Source organism: Pundamilia nyererei, unplaced genomic scaffold (assembly GCF_000239375.1).
Source record: "Pundamilia nyererei isolate P.nyererei 1_Seehausen unplaced genomic scaffold, PunNye1.0 scaffold00038, whole genome shotgun sequence".
Taxonomy (NCBI): domain Eukaryota; kingdom Metazoa; phylum Chordata; class Actinopteri; order Cichliformes; family Cichlidae; genus Pundamilia; species Pundamilia nyererei.
In genome coordinates this window covers 3738121-3755302 of record NW_005187439.1, presented here as the reverse complement: position 1 = coordinate 3755302, position 17182 = coordinate 3738121, and the positions used below count along the sequence as shown (strand labels likewise).

The following is a 17182-nucleotide window of genomic DNA, read 5'->3' as shown; positions in this document are numbered from 1 at the left end:
CGTGTGTGTGTGTGTGTGTGTGTGTGTGTGTGTGTGTGTGTGTGTGTGATGCACTTCTGCGCTTCCCATCTTAGCAGCCTGGGTACAGTTTCATGGCCCACATGTTTCTTCAGAAGGACTAGTAAACTGACAGAGTGACCACTAACGTTTTAACTCCTCCTCTTTCCCGCTTTTGTTTTTGGTTTGCAGGAATGTGAATCATATTCTCTCTTGTGTGTTTCTGATCATAATCCACTATGTATTTCCTCCTATTATCATTTCCCCCTTCTTTAAACGACTGCGATCCAGTCTGACAGTTCTTCAGAAAACCCACCCCTGGTCACACTTGGTTTTAGTTTTAGAAAGATGTTGATTGAAACAATAATTTTCATGTTTTTGTGCTGCAGGTTTTGCTGTTCTGTTTTCTTGTAGTTTCTAGTAAATTGAGGCCCTTTAACGATTACATTTGAGTCATATTTTTTGTAAGTTTCACATTTGATTTTGATTCAGGGTCCAGATCAGCGGTTAGTTTTGTTTTCATGAATTATCCATCAGTTTCCTGTGATTTTCCTCAAAGTTTGTTTAAAGCCTCACAGTTTTGTTGGAACTGTGCAAGTTTGAAACACTAGTTGTTGAATGGAAGCAGCTGCTCTGCTGTGTTTGTGTGCGTGCGGTGTTTCCTCTGACCCCTCTTTGCTTGCTGAGTAAGGAGGGAGGAAGCTCCTCGTTATCATCACTCATTTCCTCCTCCTGCCTCCACACTCAACTCTTTCTGTCCTCTCAGCTAAAAACTCTCCTTCGTTCGTTCTTCCCTTTTCTCTCTTTCTGGGAGTCCAGCTGAGTTCTGTTTGTACAGGTGTGGTTCATTCAGTATTTTACCACCACACTGACCAGAGAAAGCTCCATCTGCCACCCTAATAACCAGCCAATCAGAACGGCCCTCACAGAGACAGCTCGATGTTGTCGCCCACATTGGCATTTGATTAAACTACCAATCCAACTTTGTGGGGGGCCTGGAGCCTATCCCAGCTACCACGGGCTGAGAGGCGAGGTAGACCTTCGAGGGGGAGTCGAACTCTGGATCTTCTTGCTGTGAGGCAACAGTGAATCAATTAAACCTAATTAATCAGAACCTTTTCTCTAGTCATGTCATCAGCGTGTTAGAGATCAGGCGTTAAACTTGGAAACCTGCACATAAAATAATCTCCACTCCTAAAGCAATAAAGTTGCGACACACTCTACACAAGTGATTCATAAACTGTCAACTGTGCAGTTGACAGTTTATGCTGGGAAGGAGTGTGTTTAGGTCACTGAGAATCACTTTCTTCTTCCCTGAAAAAGCAACGGAAGTGTCAGAAGACTGCATATGAATATGTAGAGTCTGTAGTCAGGATTGTTGGTGTCTTCTTCTTGTCTGAACAATCACATTTGAGCACGCTCTGGTTGCGTGCAGGTAAATGGTTCTTGAGTAGAACAATGATGACCACATAAAGAAATGACCGCCAGTCAGTTCATCACTGTGAGGAATAGAGCTTATTAATTTGACACTGCTATCAAATCAGTACTCAGTATTTGCAGAATCCAAGATATCAGATTCAGTGATGGTGTAGCCCATTTCTCTGAAGTCCTTGTGATGTCTGTAGTGAGGCATGAGTCATTTCTAATCTTTGAAGTCTCTTGTTTCTCTGGAGGAGGCAGCCTGTTCAGCCTTTGTTGGTGCTGCTGATCGATCAGTTTTACCTTCAGTGTTTGTGGAGCAGCTGGCCCAGGCAGGAAGTCCTGTGGTTCAGCAGGATGGATGACACACACACTGCTGGAACCTTTCTTTTTTCTCTTTTTTTTTTCTTTGCCTTGCTTCTTCTGTAGAATATGTTGAGTCTGCACAGCTTCTGTGCAGATGTGGCAGCTGCTCTCCTTCCACTTTTCTTCCGCGCTGGCAGGAAAGAACTTAAATTTGAGTCAGTCTGCTGTGACGTGAAAATGACACTCAGGCTCTGTGGAGTTCAGAAGTTTGCTGGAAGTGAAACAACGTGGAGTAAAGTGCAAACTCCAGCTTCAGTTTTAAGAGGAATTCAGTGGTTTCTGCTACACAGATGTAGGCTGTTGAAATTTCTGCTGTGCCTGCATTAGTCACCTTTTAACAGATACATATTAACCCATTAGAGCCCAGACCCATTTTTATTGTCAGGAAAACTTCGGGACAGTCAAAGTTGGAACTTTAACAGGAACTTTCCTCCATGTGTGAAGAGGCGATGACACACGTGTGACCCTGGGTTCTTATGAGTTAATATGAAGTCTGATTGTAGAAGCGGGGATTTAGAAGAAAACAGACAAAACAGTTTTGTTATGCTACTTCGAGACATTTTAAACTACTTTATTTTTTATTTTTATTAAAGTCTTTGCAATACAGAAAGCTCTCCAGACTTGGATATTAATAAAGTATTTATTTAACTGAAATATCAATGATAGATTCTCAGTCTACCAAAATCAATAGGTGATGAAAGGAAGCAAGGCATGAAATGGTAAATAATTCAAATCTCTGCACAATAAGATGTCATTGTGCACAGAATTAGTACATGATATAATTTATCATCAGGTCAAAGCTCCTTTGTTCCTTGTTGCACAAGATCTCACACTTTTTTGCATCTGTGTTAATGTGCAGTCCCAACCAGCCAGTTTAGCTGCTGAGGACATCAGCACCAACTCAAATGGACCCAAGCAAGACTCGCTCTTTGATGACGATCCAGAGGATCTGTTTGCAGGTAGGAATCCACAAACTCACTTTCACATTAAAATTAAACTCCAGTGACTACAAAGAGAAGGACAGAAATCTATGCAAAAAGGACCTCACTGTTCACCGTCTGTGACCTCAATAAAGTTGTTCCCGATGAGCTTTTGATGAGCTGGATTCCCGTCTTGCTGAATACAGAATGATATTCATTTAGTAAATTATGGTTCCATTAGAGTCAAAACAGATGAGTCATTGGAAGTATCACACAGAGTCTCAGTGACTTCCTGTTGTGTCTATGTGGTGTTATAGAAGCGACAGAGGAGGTTTCGTTGGACAGTCCAGAGAGAGACGTTCTGCTGTCCGATGGCCCATCGCCCGCCATCACCCCCATCACCCCTCCCACGTCCGTCATCACCCCTCGCATTGGCCACACCCACGACGACATGTTCACACACTCCTCATTCGATGAGGTAACGGCACTCAAAACTGGCTTTTAATACTCTGATAGCAGTTCCTCTAAAGTGCTTGTGTATTTGTGTATTTTCAAATTGGCACAAATTTGGTTCCTACATTTTATTTTAATTTAGATTAATTTCAGTCTCATGAGTTTGAGACTTAAAAGAACAAAAACATCTTTTATTCTATTATTCTTCTTCTATTATTGTAACATATTTATATTCTATTTTCTTCTTCTTATAAATTTGTTTATTTGTTCTAGAGCAAATGCATTTTCTGAAAGGCTCATTTTAATACATTTTTTATCATCAAATTATAAAGGCCCACTGGTCGTTTAACTTCTTGAATGTTTCTTTCTTATCTCAACAAAGGATTTCCAAATTGTGTGTAATAACTACCAGATTTAATAACTGTTTTATGGCAAGAGGCAGGTATACTCTCAGTGGGTTGGTAGACTGTCAGAGGTTTAGCACAGATTTAAATTATTTTACTTTGACAAATTTAAATTGCATCTTTTTGGCATATCAAGATGACTATAAGTGCTGGAGGAATCCATATAAATATTGTGATATGTGGTGTAGCGCCTGACTAGTTTCGCAGGTTAATGTGACACTGAATATGGTGTTCCTCAAGGAAGTATTCTCGGCCTTTTCTCTTTTCATTGTATGTGTTCAGCAACATTATTACGTATAATATTGTCAGATATTTCTGCTGCTTGCATACGTAAACATAAAGAGAGGTCTTACATGTGGAATTAAAATACCAGAAAGACAGAGACTGAAGCAGCTGCTCTGTCTGAAGGCACAAGGTCCAGATCTGGTAACACTTTTAGACTCTGACCTGAATTTTATTAGACATTTTAATACGGTGACAAAAATGACTTCGAAACATGAGACAATTTTTAACTCCAGTGTTGCTGAAATGCTGACGCATACTTTTACAAGTGACTTAGGTTACTGCAGCTCACTTTGTACTTGACACCTTAAGAATGCTGACGGTTGGCGTTAATTCAAAATGCTGCTATACTTCGAACTCCAATTACTCGCTTATAAAGCCTTCAATGAAGTAGGAGCTTCCTTTGTCAGCACTTGCCTTTCAGTTTATGTACCAACAATGCCTCTTTGATTATACTGCCTTACTCTTGAATTTAATGGCACTGAAGTGTGGAAGGGCCTCCTTGTTGTATTTTAGTTGCATTTTGAGCAGTATTAGAAGTTTGAATGGTGAGGATTTTAATGTTTTATTGTATTGTTATTTTCTTTATCTGTAAACCACTTGGGTTACTTTGCATGAAAGGTGCTAAAAATGAAAATTGGAATCATTGTTTCAAAACTTACATTTATTGGTCAGCTTGCATTCCTTCTGTTTTGGAAGGTGTAGTACTTTTTTTCATCCTTTCTTAAAGAAAACATGCATTTATTTAGAAAAAGTATTTGGCAGAAAGTAAAGAAATCCCTGCTGAATGGGGAATTGTTCACACATATACTTCTGAGTGTTGAGTGGAGTCTAAAAAATAAATAAATCAGAAATGTTGTTTTGAAAAAGTCTCAGATTACACTTTATAACTTTCGATTTGATTCGCATTTCTATTGTAATATTATCGGTTAGTAGCTAAAGGACATCAGTTGCTAAATATACAAAGTGCATTTTTTTCCCTGTTGTCTTCATTAAATATTCATCTTGCTGTTGTGCTGATGTCAGACACTAACACAATTTCCCTGGAGGAATAAAATTGGGAAACGTTTTGCTCCTATTTTCTGTAGATTGAAGAAGAGGAGGGCGGAGATTCTTTTGACATTCACATATCGGTGTCTGACCCAGAGAAAGTTGGTGAGTACATGGCTTCACATCATGACATATCCACGCAAAGACCTCCGAGATGCTTCCCAGAGCCAGAAATGCAACTGATTTTAGTGGCAGCATTACGAGACGGTTCTCTCACTCACTAAGCCTACATTTCCCATCAGCCCCTGTTACTCTGCATTTCCTCTCGTCCGTTTCACATCAGCTTCTTCTGTTTTCATCAGCTTCCACCACAAATTGAGAGATGAAGAAAAATGCAGAGGAGACACCAACAGTCTGCTTAATCACAATCTTGGTCATCATGCAGGAAATTATTACACTAAGCATTAGCACTGGAGCTTTGCAGCCCTGCTAGATCCCTGAACAAACTCTGTCATTAGTTATTCAACAGGCACAGTCCCTTTAAATAAATATAAAGGTCAAACAAGGAACATTAAACAGTAAATTGCTGATGCTTGTCTATCACCGCAAGGAAACACATGAAACCAGTTTAACTAGTCTGGCATCTGATCAGTGTATTCCTGTTACATCAGTCAGATATTTGTCTTGGTGTATAATTACTTCTTTAAGAGTGACAGAATATGTGTGTGTGTGTGTGTGTGTGTGTGTGTTTCACTGGTTTGTGTAAATACTAGTGATGCAATTGAGTAATTAGAGTAATTATTTTAGTGTGAATCAGCTTTCTGTGTGTGTTCCAGGTGATGGGATGAATGCATATATGGCCTACAAAGTGACGACCAAGGTGAGACTTTTATACAACATATTCATATAATGTTGATTTTTGTTTAACATTTATTTTTGTAATTTTATATTTCTAACATAAAGGTGGTATAGCAAGGGGACTTATCATTCTCTTTTTAAACATTGCTTTAATGTTCAGTTATCTTTAGCTGGGAGAAAAACATTTTACTAATCAAAAAATCAAATTTTTTAGTTATATTTTTACAAAAAGTATTCATTAAATTAACTCTTCCTAAAAGCAGCGATGGCTGAAAGCTTTAGAGGCCTGCCAAACTTATATTTCAGATGTTGTTTTCTTCTACTCATAATTTATCGTTCTCTGTCTTTCCTTTTATGTCGCTCCTTCAGACCTCCATGTCCTTGTTTAAGCGAAATGAGTTTGCTGTAAAAAGGCGTTTCAGTGACTTTCTGGGTCTGCACAGTAAACTGGCCTCCAAGTACCTGCACATAGGCTACATCGTCCCCCCTGCACCGGAGAAAAGCATCGTAGGTGAGTAAATGCAGCGCGACATGCTGCACCTGCTCGACTCCTGGGTAGATTTCAGTATCTGCAAAAAAAATAAAAAAATCTCTTCATTAATTTCATTTTAACTGCAATCTAAGACCTGCACAGATGAAGCAAATCAGTCATTAGTCACAACACTGGGACATGATACTCATCCCTCAGCCTCACTAAGAACAGAGCATTTGGGTCCTCCTCACCAACCATTTACAGTGAAGTCCACAAATGTTTGAAAAGTGTAACAATTTTAACTTATTATGTGAAAAGAAACCAATCTATGATTTATTGAATTTACCTTGAACCCCTGAAAATACAGAACTGTCTATGTATACGAATGTCTGAGATTCCAACCCCGTGACTTCAAGTTGAAGGTCTGCTCTTTAACCGCGTCTGGATTGGTTCATTTCAAATCTATTTTGGCAATTTACAATTATGATGCTGTCCAAAGTGTCTATACTTAACAATGCTTTTCTGTCACACCTGTCAGAGGGTTTGTATCCAGATAATGTGGGCTGCCCAGAGTTAAACTGCACTGAGATAAAGCCCCAAATTAACTGTCAAGGAATGCCCTGTGAACTGCACCCTGAACCACTAGACACACAAATGTGTCTGTGCTCCCTGGAGCATGATTATCTGTATTAAAAATATTAACATAAATACATCTAGCTAGCCAACCATTTAATTTAGCAAAGGACAGTAGATCTGTTTAATGAGCACATGAAAGAGCATGTGGTCCATAACACTGCTATTAATATATAAAGATATCACTTTAAATAAATAGTAATTTATTGTCATAATGTTATTAATATATAAAGTTTAATATGTATAATGTTTACAGAAAATTTCATGTATTAATGCAAAATATTCACTTACGTGGTTTTAATTTTTAATTAATACACTGAAAGACAATATTAATGTCGGAGAGGAAAAGACTACAAGCATGAGGAGGCTGTGAGAAAACTGACAACATATGCATGGATGTGTTCATGTAAATGTCCCGTCCTTAACCTGTTTGTTATTCAGTTATGTTAATGAGCTTCTCCTCTTTGCAGGGATGACAAAGGTGAAGGTGGGGAAGGAGGACCAGTCATCCAACGAGTTTGTAGAGAAGAGAAGGTCGGCACTCGAGAGGTATGAAAGATTGTCCTCAGACATTTAACGTGAAAAATGAGTGTTTGTGTGTGATGAGTGACCTGCTAGCGAGCATTTTCTGGTTTATTATCTATAGAAATCAGATTACTGGGAAATATGAGTCATCACAGCCCACATTTGCATTGTATCATTATCATGCGGTGATGGTGTAACGTTGGGAGCGGTTTTAGATCAATTATCTCTGATGCTCTCAAACATTAATGGAGGTCTAAAAATGCACATCAGCTGCTAAACGCTGTTTGTTTTCCTTCTTTTGTGTTTTTTAATGTGTTAGAAAGTCAAGAATATTTGAGGATAAATATAGATTAAATTATTAAACAACCTGACCTGACTTTTTTTCAGAACGTCATGCAGTGTGACTAGCTGACAATGAATCCACATTTTTGCATAGATTTGGCCTCTTAAAGATATGCAGTCCTAAACCTTTGATCAGCCTGTTTCAGTTTAAGGGTTATTTTCAATAAATTGCATGCTCAAAAAAAGTTTTGTCACACTCCCATTTCTTCTTGTTGCATGTTGGAGCTCTACTTGGAATCTTGTTACAACCCAACTGTGCAAAATATGACTTTTTTCCATTATTCAAGTGGTCTTAAACATTTGATCAGGACTGTATCAGAAATATCAAGTTAATTCAATACATTTGCAACTTTTTTGTGGATGCTTTTAGTCTCTTTCTGGATATTTTGTATTTGTGGTAGATGTGCTAAATTTTTATTTATATCAGAGTTATTGTTATGTACAGCTGCACAGTTTTTCTGTCATTGTTCACCCAGAATGATGATGAAATAGGTATTTAATTATAATCTGTGTGGTGTTTCAAAAGTCTAAAAATGTGAGAGAAACAGAGCTACCTTAAACAGGGGATTACAAATATAAAGAAATGACTTGGAAATGTAAAAAAAATAGAACTGAAGAGCTGTTGTATCAAACGTGGAATTCAGGCCTTTTTCACAGGAGACTTTTAATTTGCCTGAACCTTAAGCTGCTAAACTGAATGCAGCTGTTAGTGTTTTCAGACTGTAAATAAATGATGGTTAAACCACAAATATTAGGTGCATCATTATCAAAACCTCCATCTTTGTGTTTGTGTCTGTGTTTGTGTGTGTTATGTTGAATGCTGAGCAGTAAGGTGGAGGGAGGACGGGTGGGGCGGGGCTGACATTCTGCTGCCATTTACTGATGCTGTTTGATTGACAGGAAGGTCAGCCAGTGACAGCTGATGGAGCTCAGAGCTGCTGCTCAGAACTCCACCCTGATGGACGCACACACACACACACAGTTAATAAGATCACATTAATAGAATTTTGTAAAGTTAAAAACAAGTATACGTTGTTTGAAAAACACTTTTTCCCCCTCCAAAAGCAAATGCTGTGCAAACACCAAACCAACAATGAATTGACTTGACATCTAGGCAGAAACTGGGAGAAGGTGGAGGGGTGTCTCCAGAATATAGAAATGTAAACTTTTGGAGGATTAAACAGTCCGATGGCAGAATAGAAGCCATCGTCGATGTGCTGAAAATGTTAAATACCTCTCTTTGTGGAATAAATTTAGCTCATTAAATCATGCACTCGTGTTGCTTTCAGAGCCCAAAGATTAGCACCCTGTGAGGGCTGCTGCCCGTCTAGAGCTCACTGCGTTCTCAGGCAGTTACCTTTGCTAGTCTCACATGGGCTCAGTTGGACATGACATGGACTTTGTACTGTGGTGCCGAAAAAGTAAAGCCTGTTTAGCATTATTGGATCAGACATTTCTCAAGGTCAGGTGTGATTTCTAGAAAAATTCAGTATTGCATGAGTGAAAATGGCATCAGTTAATAAGAGAGTCGAGAAGTGTAACAAATAGATGAAAAGATGGTCTACATGAGAAGCCCGTCTCAAGCTACCAGTAATGACAAGGACACTAGCAAAAAGCAAAAGTAGAGAAAATCCTGTCAGGAGGGTTAAGAGTCTGTGCCCACCACCTTTCTTGTTGCCTCTCCGGCACACCCGTTGTCACTATCATTTGCAACAAATGAGGGGCAGATTGATATCTCTTAAGTTTAACTGACTTTAAGTTTGCAGCCACACTTTAAAGATGACTAAAGAAGAGCCATAATTACTAAAATCATTTATTTCTCTCTGGCGGCTGCAGCTTCTCTCACACAACAGGGAAGATTCATTTCCCAGAACAAACCCACTCAGTGAGTTGGTGTACTGTGACATTGTTGAATAAAGCTCTGGAGACTGCTGAGGTGTTCATTCTTAATTTAAAATTTTCTTGCCTTTTCTTGCTGCTGTTGCTCTTCCTCTCTCGCCTGCTTTCTCCCTAAACATGCACCACTGTTCCCTGACATGAGTTTGTCACTGGTCTGATTGACTCCCTGCAGTTTGATGCTTTTCTTTTTAACTTGTTACCTTTTTAGGAATGGTGATTTGTAGTAAAAGTCTGATACTGTGACAACCCCGACTTATAATATAAATTTTAAGACAATATTCCAAAATCCAGACTGAAATGCAAACGTTGCAAGCTTGATGATCCTGCCAGTTCTTGACCTATAAGCTGCCCATGATTTAGAGTTGTAATATCAGGAGCATCATCAAATATAAGTATTTCACAGCAGTGGTCAGATCAGAAAATGTGTAAAACTCCAGTGGTCTGTTTTGGATTCATTGCATAAGGCAGTGCTTTTCTTTAATTAGAGCTCCTTGAATGTCACGTATAAAAACAGAGCTGAGAATTGCAAAATAATGAGTTTAAATACCAGCCAGTCGTGTCAAAGAAGAAGCTGATTACTCAATGTCATCTGGGATGGCACCGGAAACTAAACTTCATAAAAAGAAAAGTTTATCTTCTGATTCATATTTCTTCTTGTTTTCAGATATTTGATGAGAACGGTGAAGCATCCCATCCTGCTGAAGGATCCTGACGTTCTGCAATTCCTGGAGAGCTCGGAGGTAAATAAGAAAAATTACACCTTTTGCTTGGAGATGTTGGACTCATCAGCGTCAGTCAGTGCAGGCAGGACTTCCGACAAACCTCAGCAAACTTGTTCATTATCATCACATCCCTGCGCTTCCACTTTTCCCTACTGAACTGATGTAGTTTTAACAGCAGCACTTCCTGCAGCCCAGTGTCTTTTGAATGTAGCGGTGGGCACCAGTCTGCATCATTATTTAGAAACTGCTTCAACGCTCCACTGCAGAAAATCAACACAACCTGCAAACCTGGAGTCAGACCTCTCTGTTCTATTTCTGGAGTTTAATTTTTACTTTAACGCTAAAAACTGAGTTAAAACTCTGAGCAGCACGTTCAGTTATAACATGCAGTTTGTTTGCGGTGAAACTTTTGAATCAGGTGAGCTGAAAAATCAATTTATTTCCCCACACAAGTGTTTGTCCATTTATTTTCCAGACAAACAAGAGATGGTATTTCATGCATTAAAAACGGCGAGCACTTCCACACTAAACCTTAATTGAGAGAAAACCTTTAGTGCAGCAAACTCTATGAGTAGCTGGAGCTGAGTATCGATATCCAGCGCTTAAGGATTTCTATGATGCATCACACTAAAGCTGGAGACTGCAGAATAGTAAACATAGACTGTATAGAAAAGATGGTTTTAGCCACCGTGATGTCACTAACTCGTTAATGAAGTCTCGTTTTGAAGTCTTGATTTTAATTCAAGGTTATCTCACACTTACCAAGTTGTTTCCATGCACTGTGCAGGTGCATTACACAGACACAGATGTCTGCTAATTAGTGCCAAGTACATAATAGAATACTTTCACTCAACAAAATCCACCAACAGCACAAACACTGTACAGAGGTCCAGTTCACTCTCATTGGCTGCAGTCTAGTGGATTGCTAGCTACGCAGTTGATACAGATTTGATATTCAAACAGGCCTTAATAAAATTTAAAGGCATAAGTAAAAGCGAGAAAAACCATATACCTTTTAAAGCTGTCACAAATGAAGTAAAAGGGAGCAGCCACAGCTTTATAAAGACTAAAACCAAAAAGATGTGCCAGACTGTGAAGCTTCTCAGTTGCTTTTGAATCCAGTCTCAAGTGACGATTAGAGGAATGAGCTGAATGATTTCACTGTTAGAATCTGGGCATCGCCCCCTGCAGGACATTAAAAACAGTGCAAGTTATACAGGCAATGACAGCTGCCTATTTGTTCTTTTTTTTTTTTTCTTCACTGACACTGGATTATCCACTAAAATCTCTTAACACAACTGCTGTGTGCTCATACACCTCGTAGAACAGAGTTAAGTGTATAAGAAGTGGTTGATAAAGATGAACCAACAGGAACAATGAAATAAATAAACTAGAAATAGATTCAGCTAAATGTGTCAAATTAGCTGACATGTTATATCTGTCTGGACTGCTGTTGTGTCTACAGTAGTACCAGCAACAACTGCTAATGAGCCTCACATCCATAAGAGACTATCTAATTTTACACTGCAGGGAAACTAAGATGTCCTAACCCAACAACTGCTGTACCAATCTGATTTGAAAAACTCTTTCAGCATCAATAATCAAACAAATTAAAACGTGCATAATTTGGATGCATATGGTATTATTTATATAGTTTCATTTGTTATAATTGATATATTTTTTGCATATTTAACTGGGCCATCTGCACTGTTTCGACCGATCATGGTGGGCCGCCTTGTTATTGAGCCACCACAATTTGCCTAACAAGTTCCCCATAAAGGTTGTTTATCTGAATGTCCATAGGCCTGCTAGAAACAGAGCTACAGGATGACCATAGTTGAAAGATCAGGGTACTATTTTGATTCAGCCTGTGAGAACTAATGGCATCTATGTAAATGTCATCTTTCTTTAATCATACCTGAAGGTAGATTGCCCTAACAGAGCAAAAAACAAATAAAACCCTTTAAAAAAAGGCAAAAAACAGGTCCTCACTTTTCCAATCTCTTCACTTCTTTTTCCCAACCAGTGGCAAAATGTCCCGACCAGGTCAAAGCCCAGAGCCGCTGCTGTGAACAGAGCTTTCCAAAAACTGCCTCGGGGCTTAACAGCCTGCGGCGTTTTCTGTTTCCTTGTTTTATTGTCCACTCCGACTAAATCCTCGGCAACATCGGATTCAAACTATCCTACCCCCGCCCCGTTCCCTCCTCTCCTCCCCTGCTACCCACCTGACTGTTGGTGGGATTGTGTTGTGATACAGCTGCAGTCGTTGGGTCCAGAATAAATGGCTTTGTGTCACAGATTTAACAGGTGAATTGCTCGGACGCTTGACCGAGCGTGTCGGTCCGTCTGGCCCGCTTAATGAAACACAACCAGAGGAGGGAGAGGTGGAGGGAGGGGGTGAATGGCACCGAGCTGCAATTGAAAGCTATTTTCACCTCCCACCTCAACTCATTTACCCTCGTCCCCCCCTTAACTGAGGGCCCCGGGGACGCCGCCGTCCTCCGGCTGCTGCCGCTCCTGCAAAATGAGATTGGAGTGGGGGGGAGTAAACCGTCACAGGAAAACCCTGTATGTCTGGAAAAAGTAAACTTTTCCAGAATGAAGAAAAATGAGGCTGTTTTCAAATGGGTGTCCCAGCTTTTTCATTCTGATGCAAAGGATTCTGTGATGGTTTTTGTAGCCGTAAAAGACGATCAGCACATAAAGAAGCTGCATTAAACCTGTTTGTAGCTAAAATGTGGTAGACAAGACAATCAGAGAGGAAAGGAGAAAAGACCACAGATGTTTGGAGACGGAACCGGAACGAGAAACAATAGGAATTGAAAAGTAGCAGGGGAAAAAACTCAAGGAACAAAGTGATCAGGAAGGTGGAAACAATCAAAATCAAAGAGACGGCTATTAAACGCAACACATGCAGTAAGGATGAGACGAACGGAAAGCAGGAATAAGCTGAAATGTATGAAGAAATGAACCAAATAAATATAAAGGTAATGAGAACCTGAGCTTGTTTGTTTGTTTGTTGTGTAGTTGCCGCGGGCTGTAAGCACTCAGGCTCTGAGCAGCGCCGGACTTCTGCGAATGGTCAACAAGGCGGCAGATGCAGTCAACAAGATGACCATCAAGATGAACGAGTCCGATGCTGTGAGTGACGAATAGAGAGGAAGGGGCGAAGGAGGAAAGGAGGAGGGATGAATAGAGAGACTGAAGGATGTACAGAAAGATGGGAGAATATAAGGAAGACAGAAAAGAGAGGAAAAAGATAATGAAGGAAGGAAAGAAGAAACTCGACTGGGGGAATAAGGACTAATAAAGAGTGTGGAGAGGTACTACTGAAAATGAGGAATGAAAAAAGATTAAGAAGGGTGAAATGAGAAGGAGGGAAGATGGGATGGAAACAAGAAAATAAGGAAGACCAGAATGGGAAGTGATAATAAAAGAAATGCATTTTAAAATATAAGGTGTGGGTAGAAATGAATAGGGAAAAGATGGAGGAGGGAGAAAGAAGGAAGTATAAACAGATGGTAGTGAGCCAGTAACTTAAGGAGGGACAGGAAGGACAAAAAGACAGAAGATTGGGAAAAATAAAGTAAGGAAACGCAAAAGAAATCTGGAAGTGGGGCGGAGCTGGGGGAAGGAAAGAATGAATGTAAAGCAAAGCAGGAAAATTAAATAAGGAGGGAAAGAAACAGCTGGATGAGCAAAGAATTGGAAATGGAGGCAGAGGTGAAAGTGACAAGAAAAGGGAAATAAAGTAGGAAAGATAACAGTAAGGAATGAAAATCAGATGGGAACACTGGATAAATGAAGACTGTTTTAATGGCTGGGTGTGTCTGTGTTTGTGTCAGTGGTTTGAGGAGAAGCAGCAGCATTTTGAGAATCTGGACGTTCAGTTGAGGAAACTTCACACCAGCGTGGAGTCTCTGGTCTGTCACAGGAAAGGTACGCTTAGTGTTTACCAAAACAGATGTGTTTCTTCTCTTTGACACTGTCTTCTTTGTTTTCCGTATGTAGACAGAGGCTGAAAACTGTATCAAGCCCAACAAAAGAAAACAAGAAAACACCTGAAAGTTTTTAACATAGCAGTTAAAAATAAAAGTTCTGAGAAAATGTCCGAACTCTTCCCCTGTAAAGTGGCTGACTCTTAAAGTCCTCCTCTCGCTCCCCTCCAGAGCTATCCGTGAACACGGCGCAGTTTGCCAAGTCGGCGGCCATGTTGGGGAACAGCGAGGACCACACAGCTCTGTCTCGGGCTCTGTCCCAGCTGGCTGAGGTGGAGGAGAAGATCGATCAGCTGCACCAGGACCAGGCCAACGCTGACTTCTACCTTTTCTCCGAGCTGCTGGGTGACTACGTCCGCCTGCTCACCGCCGTGAAGGTACCACTCACGACTGCTGAAGGTTCCCACTACAAACGAATGAGAGGTTAATCAGGACGTGCTGGAGCTAAGAAGCGTAGAACTACATCTGTGCGACCAGATGTAGCTCAAGACTGTATGTCTGATAAATAGAGGATAAAACGATAGAAAGTGACATTTTTGTTTGTTTGTTTTTTAGCTTATTTTCTTCAATAAGATTTTCATTTTTTCATCGTTACAAATAAGAATCTGTTCTTAATGGCTGCATAAAGGTTACATCACTGCGCCATCTTGTGGTACAAATGGGTTTTAGACTAATTCACATTACAGACTTGTTGGTCACAGAAGTTGTTTCTTCATGTTCTTTTGAGAGCTTTTGTTCATTTTTGATGGTTTTAAGAACAGAAATTACAATATGTGTGTGTGTGTGTGTGTGTGTTTGCTCAGGGTGTGTTTGATCACCGTATGAAGACGTGGCAGAAGTGGCAGGACAGTCAGATGTTGCTGCAGAAGAAACGGGAAGCTGAAGCCAAACTGCAGTTCACCAACAAACCAGACAAACTGCAGCAGGCCAAAGACGAGATCAAAGAGGTAAGACGGTCGTTTCGTGAAACATCATCACCAAAAATAACATTTACTATGATAGAAATGACAAAATATCCCATTAGAACACATGGGATCATCCCATTTTTGATATTTTTGCTCATCTGGTCATCAAAACTGTTGCTTTTGTTTTTTGTTTTTTGTTTTTTTGATGCAATGATTTTCAGACTTTTTGCCCATCACAAATGGGAATTCAGAGTTTGAAAGCACACCCACACCGTGTCATCTGACATCTTTGTTTTGCCACACAAAGGCACTTTTTACAGCCCAACAATTTGTGCATTAGTGTCACAACTCTACTTTACATATTAGAACTTTCAGCAAATAATCTGAATTTGGTTATAATATTAAAAAAGTAAGACATTTCATTGTGTTTGGGGGGTTAAAGAAGCACCATCCACCTGTTGCAGACTGTGTTTTGGGGAATCTTACAATTTATGCAATTTATGTGGCTTTTTTATTTCTTTTAAATCAACCCGTTTTGTTCACTTTTTTTTTTCTGTCACTTTTCCAAACGCTTAATCGCCGTCCAGCTGTTGGTCTTGCTGCTTTTGGTTCAGACGCAGCACTCACTTGAAGCCAAATTTCAGAGGAAATGCTTGATTTCCAAATTCCTCTGTCTTACCTGGCACCACCTTATCATTAGCCAGCTTCTCCCAAAAGTTAATACACCTGGTCCTGAAGCTATAAGACTGATAGCTTTCATGATGCTGTTAGCTCTATTTTCTGTAGTTGGTGGGCTGCCTGCACAGGAGCGTCGTTTTAACATCCTCGCTGTCAGTCAAGGCCTCTGATGCGTCACCCTCTGATAATTCCGTCTAGTTTCCAAAATGAAAACACGACACACATAATTTTTTAAAATTTTATTTATATTGCTCGCTTTTTTTTCTTCTCTGATCTCAAATTGCCATCTTTATTCCACCTGGACCAAATTCCCGTCTAATTACTTTCTAAGGTTGGGTTTTTACTCTGAAACCCTTCCGAGTATGATAAAAACATATGGTGTTGTTCAGGAGCGACTCTCCTCTCTCTGTGGTTTTGTTTCTGATGGGATGCCCGGTCAGGTCGAATAAATGCACCTTCACGGTTCATTCATGTGAAAATATTTTGTTCTTTTCGTCCACAGACTTCACTTGAACTCGGTACGACAAACAAGAGCAGAAGAGAACAGAAAAGTACTTTATTAGAGCGTCTGTTGAAGCTGTCACCACACAAATTCATCCTCCGAGCTGTCTGTCAGGATTCAGCTCACACACACACACAAACAGAGACGGTCGGGGGGGGGGTCTGCGCATTAGAGCCGAGCAGCTGTCAGATGTGGGGTTTTGGGTGGAGAAAGGGGGGAGTTTTTTGGGTGAGGTGGGGGAGGCTGTCAGAAGCTGCAGACGAGGACAGATCACAGTAGAGTTACAACCAACATTTATTTGGAGCCGACGAGAGTTTTGCCGCCTGTCAGGAGTCGGGTTTTGGTTCACGCTTTGACAACAGCCAACAGAAAACACACACGAGCTTTTTCTAAAGTCCAGAAAAAGAGTTTTACAGCACGCTGCTGCTGCTGAACCGCTGCTGCTCAACCACCGCTGCACACATCATGTTAAATGTTGACTGCGCTCTGCTGGATTTTAGGTAAATCTGTTTTATCCAATCCCAGCGCTTCATTTAAAGAGAACTTAAAATCAGGGATGTCCTTCTTTTTTTTTTTTTTTTTTTTTTAAACGGTAAATGTTGTTTTTGGGGTTTTTTTTAAGTTTCTATTAGTTTTTGGTAATTTGTGTATTTTTCTGTGCCCGTGCTTGCAGCATTAGTGATGTGGAAGAAACATTTCTGAAAGATGATGATAAGGAAGGAAGTTGACTGTGGAGCTTAATGGGTCTCTACTTTACTGCCATCCATTAAAAACAACAGCTGTCGTGAACAGTCAACACAAAGTGAATCATACTGGG

At 40.0% G+C, this 17182-nt stretch overlaps 1 protein-coding gene across 1 annotated transcript in view; it reads left to right on the top strand.

Moving 5' to 3' along the window:
- snx2 (sorting nexin 2) overlaps positions 1-17182 on the top strand; it is a 41688-nt gene that overhangs the window by 2026 nt on the left and 22480 nt on the right. Inside the window, exons 2-12 of the mRNA XM_005730666.1 lie at positions 2642-2741; positions 3020-3180; positions 4930-4996; positions 5668-5711; positions 6059-6200; positions 7265-7343; positions 10225-10300; positions 13310-13423; positions 14128-14221; positions 14452-14657; positions 15084-15227. Coding sequence (XP_005730723.1) covers positions 2642-2741; positions 3020-3180; positions 4930-4996; positions 5668-5711; positions 6059-6200; positions 7265-7343; positions 10225-10300; positions 13310-13423; positions 14128-14221; positions 14452-14657; positions 15084-15227 — 1227 coding nt within the window. The remainder of the gene's footprint in view (positions 1-2641; positions 2742-3019; positions 3181-4929; positions 4997-5667; positions 5712-6058; positions 6201-7264; positions 7344-10224; positions 10301-13309; positions 13424-14127; positions 14222-14451; positions 14658-15083; positions 15228-17182) is intronic.